The sequence below is a fragment of the Ailuropoda melanoleuca genome, chromosome 6, assembly GCF_002007445.2.
Source record: "Ailuropoda melanoleuca isolate Jingjing chromosome 6, ASM200744v2, whole genome shotgun sequence".
In the NCBI taxonomy this organism is placed as follows: Eukaryota; Metazoa; Chordata; class Mammalia; order Carnivora; family Ursidae; genus Ailuropoda; species Ailuropoda melanoleuca.
In genome coordinates, this window is record NC_048223.1 from 130,840,923 (window position 1) to 130,850,693 (window position 9,771).

Below are 9,771 nucleotides of genomic sequence, written 5' to 3' on the forward strand. Positions count from 1 at the left end.
TTTTTTTTAAAGATTTCATTCATTTATTTGAGAGCACTGGTGCACAAGCAGGTGGGAGGGGCAGGCAGAGGGAGAAGCAGGCTCCGGCTGAGCAGGGAGCCCAATGTGGGGCTCTCAGTCCCACGATTCTTAATTTATGTAAGGACTTAACTAGTCCCCACTGCCACCAGTGTTTGGCTTAGAGATACACCTTTGATAAAAAACATGCTGGCAAAAACAGATGGGTCAATGCAAAAATCAAAGAGGAAATAACTACATGGAGACAAACAAAAATGGAAATAATGACTGAAAATCTGTGGGGACACCTAGCTGGCTTGGTTGGTAGAGGATGTGACTCGTATCTCAGGGTATTGAGTTTAAGCCCCACATTGGTTTTGGAACCTACTTTAAAAAAAAAAAAAAGAAAAATCTTTGGGTTACAGCAAAAACAGTTCTAGCAGGGAAGTTTATAGCAGTACAGGCCTATTACAAGAAATAAGAAAAATCTCCACAAAGCAATCAAACCTTACACCCAAAGCAACTAGAAAAAGACTAAACAAAGCCCAAAGTTAGTAGAAGGAAGGAGATGCTAAAGAGTAGAGTGGAAATAAATGAAAATAAAACAAAACAGATCAATGAAACCAAGAGTTAGTTTTTTTTGAGAAGATAAACAGAATTGATAAACCTTTAGCCAGACTCCTCAAGAAAGAGCAAGTACTCAATAAGGAAAAATCAGAAATGAAGGAGAAATAACAACCAACACCACAGAATACAAATAATTATAAAAGAATACGATGAAAAATTATATAACAAATTGGAGAACCTAGAAGAGATGCATAAATTCCTAGAAACACACAATCTGCCAAAGCTGAATCAAGAAGAAATAGAAAATTTGAACAGACCAATTATTAGTAACAAAATTGAATCTGTAATCAAAACACTCCCAAACAAAAGTCCAGGACCAGATGGCTTCGCTGGTGAACTCTACCAAACATTTAAAGAAGAATTCATACCTATTCTTCTCAAACTCTTCCAAAAACAGAAGAGAAAGGAAAACTTCCAAATCCCTTCTACAAGGCCAGCTTTACCGTGATTCCAAAACCAGACAAAGACATCACTATAACAGAGAACTACAGGCCAATATCCCTGATGAACACAGAGGCAAAAAGCTTCAACACATATCACCAAACCAAATTCAATAGTACGTTAAAAGGACCACTTTTGTTCATGATAAAAACTCTCAATAAAGTGGATTTAGGGGAACCATATCTCAACATGATAGAGGGCTTCTATGAAAAACCCACAGCTAATATCATACTCAATGAGGAAAAACAGAGCTTTTCCCCTAAGGTCAGAAACAAGACAAGGATGTTCATTCCCACCACTTTTATTCAACAGAGTACTGGAAGTCCTAGCTGCAGCACTCAGACAAGAAATAAAAGCATCCAAACTGGTGAGAAAGAAGTAAAATGGTCACTATTTGCAGATGACATGATACTATATATAGAAAACCCTAAAGACTACAAAAAGAGCTATTAGAATAAAGGAATTCAGTAAAGTTGCAGGATACAAAATTAATATGCAGAAATCTGCACCATTTCTATATGCTCATAAGGACATAGCAAAAAGAATTGAGAAAACAATCTCATTTACAATTGCACCAAGAAGAATAAAATATCTAGGAATAAATTTAAACAAGGATGTGAAAGACCTATACTCTGAAAAGCCATAAGATACTGCTGAAAGAAACTGAACGTGACACAAATGGAAAGATATTCCATGCTCACAGACTGGAAGGATTAATTTTGTGAAAATGTCCATATTACCCAAAGTAATCTACAGATTAATGCAATCCCTATCAAAATACCAATGGCATTTTTCACAGAACTAGAACAATCCTAAAATTTGTATGGAACCACACAAGACCCCAAATAGCCAAAGAAATCTTGAGAAAGGAGAACAAAACTGGAGGTATCACAATCCCAGATTTCAAGATATATTACAAAGCTGTAGTAATTAAAACGTATGGTACTGGCACAAAAATAGACACATAGATCAATGGAATAGAACAGAGAGCCCAGAAATAAACCCTCACTTATATGGTCAATTAATCTATGACAAAAGAATCATAATATACAATGAGAAAAAGACAGTGTCTTCCAGAAATGATGCTGGGAAAACTGGACAGCAACATGCAGAAGAATGAAACTGGGCCATTTTCTTAAACCAAACACAAAAATAAAATAGATTAAAGACCTAAATGCGAGACCTGAAACCATAAAAATTCTAGAAGAAAACATAGGTAGTCATCTCTTGGACACTGGCCTTAGCAACACTTTATGGCTATGTCTCCTGAGGCAAAGGAAACAAAAGAAAACTACTGGAACGACACCAAAATAAGATTTTGCACAGAAAAGACAAACATAAGAACTCAACAAAACGACAAAGTAACTTACTGAATGGAAGAAGATGTTTTCAAATGACACAGCCAACAGAAGTTTAATATCTGAACTATACAAAGAACTTCTACAAGCGAACACAAAACTCCCCAACAATCCCATTAGGAAATAGAGGATTGAACAGACATTTTTCCAAAGACGACGTATAGATGGGCAAAACACATATGAAAAAATGCTCAACATTAATCGGTGGAGAAATGCAAATCAAAACCGCAATGAGATTATCACCTGACACTGACACCTATCAGAATGGCTAGCATCAAAATGACAAAAAACACGTGTTGATGAGGATGTGGAGAAAAAGGAGCCCCCGTGCACTGTTGGTGGGAATGTAAATTGGTGCAGCCACTGCGGGGAAAGAGTGGAGGTTCCTCAAAAAATTAAAAATAGAAATACCATATGATCCAGTAATTCCACTGCTGGGTATTTACCCAAGAAAACAAGAACACTAATTTAAAAAGATATATGCACCCGATGTTTACTGCAGCATTATTTATAATAGCCAAATATAGAAACAATCCAGGCGTCCATAGACACGTGAATGGATAAAGGGGATGTGATTACACACACACACATACACACAGGACTATTACTCAGGCATAAAAAAGATTAAGATCTTGCCATTTGTGACAACATGGATGGCCCTAGAGGGTACTATGCTAAATGAAGTAAGTCAGAGAAAGACAAATACCATATGATTTCGCTTATATGTGGAATCTACGAAATACATGAACAAACAAATTGACTTTTAAATACGGAGAAGAAACTGGTGGTTGCCAGAGGGAAAGGTGGAGGGTAGGGATCAGCAAAACAGGTGAAGGGGATTTAGAGGTGCAAGCTTCCAGTTATAAGTCATGGAAATAAAAAGTACAGCATGGGAGATACAGTAAATAATACTGTGATAACACATGGTGATGGGTAGTGACCACATTTATCGTGATGAGCACTGAATAACGTGCAGAATTGTTGAATCACTATGCTGTACATATGTAATGTAGCATTATCTATCAACTACACTTTAATAAGAAAACAGTAGGAAAAAAGTATCAGGGCAATAATGACCACCAATATGAGGTCAGCTTGCTTCTGACAGTTTTTTTTTTTTTTTAAGATTTTATTTATTTATTTGGCAGAGAGAGAGAACGTGAGACAAGCAAGGGGAGCAGCAGGCAGGGGGAGAGGGAGAAGCAGGCTCCCCACTGAGCAAGGAGCCCAATGCAGGGGTCAATCCCAGGACCCTGGAATCATGACCCCAGCCAAAGGCAGATGCTTAACCTACTGAACCACCCAGGTGCCCTGCTTCTGAAAGTGCTTATAAGTTACTACACTGATTTTCTCAGGTTTATGCATTATTCTCTTTGTGTAAGTCAAAGACTTCAAGAGTCACCCCTGGCTATATTAACAAAAGATAATCCCAGAACCAACAAAATTCAGACCCCAATGAGTCCAGAAGTCCCCAAAGAGCAGGTATGAATAGGGAGAAAGAGACACTACAACAAGTCCTACACACAGAGATGTAAGCTACATCATGGAAAGGGATCGGACAGAATCACAAGAGGTGAGGTAGTCCTGACCCTCAGAAATTGAAGGTGAAGTGTAAGCACTCAGGGCACTTAGTCATTTCCAATGATGACATCAGGATCTGCATTAGGACCAACGCAGAGGGGAAGGATCGGCGTCCAGTTCACACATTTCAAATTAAGTTAATGATACAAGCATGAATATCTCTACTAGAAAACTGCTCTGCACATACTCAGGATTGATGTTCGCATGATGAATTAGGTAGGTTCTTGCTTCTCCTCATCCCTGGCTACCTTCCACCAGGGTCAATGAAGATAATCAAACACTGTTCGATTGCCAAGTCAGAAAGTTGAAACTAATGCCTAAAAATGGTTTGAGGATAGGATACATTTCAGTTATCTCCCCATCCTGCTTTCTGTATGGAATTGTCGAGATTTACTGGTAATAATTTGATCCAATTCTGATGTCACCAGGGAATATTAACCACTCTTATCAAATGTAAGTACTAAGAATCATCTTTGCACAAAGCATTACTTAGCCTAGAACTAGAAATAGTGTATAAGGTCAGAGTGGAACCAATTTGAGGATAGCTACAGGAAAGCCATCAGATAGTGTTACCAAGAATACAGTAGGAGGAGACATCAGAAGAGCATCTCAAAGCAGACTCCTGCTTCTTGTGCTGATGCGATTTTTATATGACACAGTCAAGAGGTGAAAAATAATTTATCTCAGGCATGACCTTTTTTTGTAAAAACAAAATGATGTACTTTTCTAATTCTCAATTTTTCAAATTATGATTCATCATTAAAATATTTCAGTGATGCTATTTAATGTTATATAATCACAGCCATAATACATAATACACATAATTATACAATACATATATGTTCAGGTGTTACTGGGGGGACATATGCCCTTTATGCCCAAATATTAACGTGTTATGAAGAGAAAAAGGACTCTTAAAATTACTGCCTAAATATCTGTTAGGACCTTTATTTAGGCACCTTTGGAAGAGAGTTAATGCACAAGGAATAAGAGAAAAATTAAACTTTATACCTCTTTGTAGTTAACTCTCCCATCCTGAAGGTGGAGAAACTCCAGAGCTCTGTGTCCTGAGAGAAAGATATAAGTCAATTAAATTCAACTGTAACTGAAAACAGAACTATTCAAGATGTTTTAAATGGAAAACAGGGGCGTATGGGTGGTGTAGTCAGTTGGGTGTTAGATTCTTGGTTTTGTCTCAGGTTGTGATTTCGGAGTCGTGGGATTGAGCCCCAAGTCAGGCTCCATGCTCAGCGTGAAGTATGCTTAAGACTCTCTCTCCCTCTCTCTCTGCTCCTTCCCCCGCTCGTACTCTAGCTCTAATAAATAAAAATCTGTAAAAAACTCAAAAAAAAAAAAAAGGAAAATGTAATTTTGTTATTGTAACTGTGAAGGAAGGGGGAAATGAAAGTTAAGTGTGTACTCACTAGTTGTTTCCACTAGGCATAATAAGATTCATATGATATTTAAATTGCTGAAATACAAGTCAAACTTGCACGGAGAGTTGAAGTTTCTGCTTAGTTGGCACCATGGCCCTGCTACCCTAGGTCTCAGTTCCCTCCTAAGTAAAATTAATAATTACCACCTAGCAGGTGTGCTGAGTCACACAAAATACATGTGATGTGACGAGCACGGTGGCTGATACACGGAAGCTCAGTAAGCAGAAGCCGTCGTCTTGTTTTGCCTCAACAACCCACCGAGATAAAGGACCTTAAGCAGGAAATAGCACACACGGCCAAAACCATGGCCTGAATCAGTTACTCTTGTATCTTTTTTCATCAGCTGGGCCACATTAGATAGGACCACCCCCCCCCCAAAAAAAAACCCAGGTCACCTGCTCTCCCCACATGCCGACACAGACACACACATCCACACCCTGAATCTTCCCAGAATCCCTAAGATGAACATGCCTTGGGAAGTCACATTCAAAGGCGATACCTTCCTTCTATTGTGAATCACATCCAATTTTGTAATTCATACAAAAATACAGCCACTCCTCCAAGCGTAACACTAGAAGATACAGGCTCCCAGCCCACACCTGTAACCTGGACCCAGGACTGCGGTGACTTACTGCCCAAACCACTGAACGAGGCCCATTCTAATTAACTCACAGAACTGTCAGCCTTCCAGCAGGCTTTACATAAGAAGTGGAAACACAAACCAAGAGATTTACGAAATCCTCTAAGTAAGTGGTAAATGTTGGAGTTTTGTCTTTCACCTAAGACTCCTCAAAATCTGTGCAGGTTCGGAGTGGTCTTCAATTATGTTCATATAAACAGTTTTATATTAATATAGGGAATATATTAATGTATTAATATAGGGAACATATGGGATATAGTAATATATGGGATATAGTAATATATGGGATATATTAATGTATTAATATTTACATATTTATATAAGAGATCTTATCTATTAATCTATATTTTTACTAAATATTAATATTTATATATCATAGTATGTTATGTTTAACATATTAATAGATTACACTGAATATATGTTTTATATAAATCTATTAGGATCTTTGGTACCTACTGAAAAAAGTCAAGCAGTTATCCAATTTTATTAAAATTTCGTAATTCATCTGTGTTTAAACTTGGAGGAGTAAAAACTTTCCATTTATACTTATTCTTGAATATTCTCACTTACACTTGGTTCGTTCTCAGCCCACTTGTTTTAGCAATTTCAATTTCAAAGAACTTACAGTTGGACAATACTTTCAAATTCAGAGACATTCTGCTTCCTTACTTTACAGAAGAGGAACACAGAGAAAATGAACTGCTCTGTGTCTCATACCTAGTTGACAGCAGAGCTGGTATTAGAAACTGGGTCTAATTCTCTTTTGTATGGTTTCCTGACTGCCTGTCTGCAATAAATGTGTTTGGAAAGCACACCGGACTGGCTCTCAGGACATACAATCGTAGGCCAGCCCACTAACGAGCTAGCTGTGAGATTCTCCAGATTGATTTCCTTGTCTGTGAAATACAGGGACCGGGCTCAGTGACCGAATTCTAGGATCATAGGTTCTTGTCGACCAGAACTCAATAAATACCTCTGTGTATCCGGCACTGACAAGTTTTACACTTTATTTGTAATCTTGCTCTGATTGGTACCTTCTGGCAAGGTGGCCTAACTAGATTTTTATTGTTTTTATCTAGAAGAAAACCCAGACATCAGGCATATTTAAAATTAACCTGAAAATTGTTATAGAATATAATCCTATCTAATTACATTACAAATCGGCTTACATTTGCCATGAGTCCAAAAAAACATTACACACTTCATCCGAGAACCAAATCCACCATGCACCTGTGTTTGGTACTCTGCCTCACCCCCGAGCCTGTCCTCCCCAGCTCCTGTCATCATCCAGGGCACCTCTAATGCCAGTGGTTGGACTCCCTCGCTTCCTTGCCCTCCCTGAAGCCAACCACTTGACTCAGGGGACCCACTGCCGTGGCCACAGGTGGCCCTGTACACATACTTGGAAATATAAAACAACAAAAACACATTCCTCACGCCTACCGAGTTCCACCCATCTTCCTCTCTCCAGCTCCATCAGCTCTGCTTCATGGCAAAGGCCGGTTTCTCCAGCTCCTCACTGTTTGCCTACCCGGATCACCAAGCCGCATCGTTCTCTTGCCTCCTGCCCGCCCTTCCACGGAACCCACCTGACTCCAGTCACGGCGCGCTGCAATCCGGGGAACTTGTTATCAATATGTGGGACCGACGTCACAGCTCTTCCTTAACGCCCTTTGACACGCTTAGCATCTTAATCCCGCAAGGTGCCCACACTTACCTATCTCGATGTGTGTGGAGATGCCACATGGAGAACCTCCTGGGCAGAGGGAGCCCAGCGTGATCAGCAGCCCAGGCCACAACCTGCAGACAGACATGCCCTCGTTACTCGCTGCTCCTCGGGGCCACGAAGTGCTCAGAGCTGTGGCAGCGGACCTGAAACCCAGGCGCAGACCCACTGCTTTCCCTCTAAGCAGGTTACTGACACAGGAAACCGAGCCTCATTTCAAAATAACAACACTCCCCAGCCCACTGTTTAACTTCACCAGAACAGCAAACAAACTCCACCTGGGAGATAAAGAAAAAGCCATCAACCGAAATCTGAATGTCCTGAGCAAGGCCCCTTTCTGACCCAGGTGTCCTCCAGATTTCTTGTTGACACAAAGTTTATATGGTCACCCTAGCAAAGTTGTCTCCAAATGTTCTTTGCATTCTTCAGGGAAAGAAAGAGAGAGACTCACCTGCCTCTATCAAGGGTCCACATGGTGGACCACCTCAGCTCACAAGGGCTGACCCGTCAGGCAACCTTTGCACACCCACACGGGGGCCTGTGTCCTCAGCCTCCCAAGCTTCTCCAAGCGCTGGGAGAGCTTTTATGACGATCGGCTGGCACTGGCCTCTCAGTATTTGGCAACAGATACTAACACTTGCACGGATTACACAAGAGCAAGCACTCCTGGTCTCTCTGCTCCTGGCTGCTCTTATGCGGCTCATCTCGAGCCTGTTGCACGGTCAGATTCCTGCACCCCTAGCAAAGACGCGGATTCCACTGGGGGCGGGAGACATGGGGCAGATTTAAGACCAAGAAACAAGGATTCAGAAAATACCTGTCAAGAAGCATCTAGTCTATTGCATTTAATCCATGGGAAAAATTTGGTGAAGCTCTTCATGGAAATGGTGGTGATCTTACAGCTCAAATTATGCATATTATATGTGAGAAGAAAGGAGATCCCGAAAGAGTGGGAGGAAACTGTACTCATGCTCAGGTGAGCAAATGGAAGAGAAGAATAGAAGATGGGAGGATTTGCGACCCTTAGGTGTCTGCCAAGTTTCCTCTGTAACCTTAGCTTAGCCACCTGCAAGCCCCAAAGAAAAGCAGCCCGCAGCTCTCCCTCAATCCGGAGGGCATTGGGCCCAGCTGCTCCTGACTGCTTTTAGGCCAGAGGTCCTGAACTAATGTGCTTTGTCTAGCTAACAGAGTGTTTTATAAACTTAGGTCTAATTCTCCCCCTTACTGCAAGTGGGGGAGCTGTTGGAGAAGGGTGGGGGTAGAGATGGAAGTGCCCAGCATAAGGCCAGGGGAAGAGGACAGGTCCCATAATCTTGTCCTCATAGGCCCAGTGAGCCATCACACCCAGCCAGGCTCTGGGAGGCACTGGGCAGCCTAGGAGCAAGACAGCAACAGGAGGGGAATTGTTCCCACTCTGAAAGGGGGCTTGCAGAGGGCACAAGACCGTTGGAGAGAAGGGGGGGCCAACATCATGACTTTCCTAGGCCTTAGGCACTTTTGCCTTTGTGGGCCCCTTCCTTCATAAAAAATAGGTCAGATTTTACATCTCCACTGGCCTCAGTATTAATATATTTATATTCAATCTAAAAGGTTTTTCCGATTTTTAAAAGAAGTTAAACAGTTTTGTGTGCTCCTGCAAGTACTATGGGCCCTCGGGAGTGTGCCTATTGGAAAGTCAGCTGGAAAAGGGAGTGGTTCCTTAAGATAAGCCAACTGATTCTGGATTGCGTGAGGCTGCCACAGTTGTCCCAACAGTAGAGCTCCCTCTGCAGGCTTCAGGTGGAAAGACACCAGGTCCCACCCATCGGGCCGCATTCTCCCCTCCAGGGCCTCCTCTCTCCCCCCAGATTCCTTCGGTAGAATAAAGGAAAGAGCGAATCCACACACACAAAGATTAAACTCCGCTGTTCCCACTTCTGCTTGATGTGACTCACTCAGGACCTAGGGACGCCGACTCAGCAAAAA

The 9,771-nt window shown here is 41.4% G+C and overlaps 1 protein-coding gene across 4 annotated transcripts in view; it reads right to left on the reverse strand.

Moving 5' to 3' along the window:
- GPLD1 (glycosylphosphatidylinositol specific phospholipase D1) overlaps positions 1-9,771 on the reverse strand; it is a 55,433-nt gene that overhangs the window by 44,462 nt on the left and 1,200 nt on the right. The window contains exons 1-3 of one of the 4 annotated variants that reach the window (XM_034663504.1): positions 8,258-8,397; positions 7,798-7,880; positions 5,016-5,071 (exon numbers count right to left, since the gene is read on the reverse strand). In XM_034663504.1, coding sequence (XP_034519395.1) covers positions 5,016-5,071; positions 7,798-7,880; positions 8,258-8,280 — 162 coding nt within the window. In that variant the 5' untranslated portion in view covers positions 8,281-8,397. Of the gene's footprint in view, positions 1-5,015; positions 5,072-7,523; positions 7,664-7,797; positions 7,969-8,257; positions 8,398-9,771 lie in introns of those variants that run through there. The other 3 variants (XM_034663505.1, XM_019795928.2, XM_034663506.1) reach the window with 3 other exon arrangements.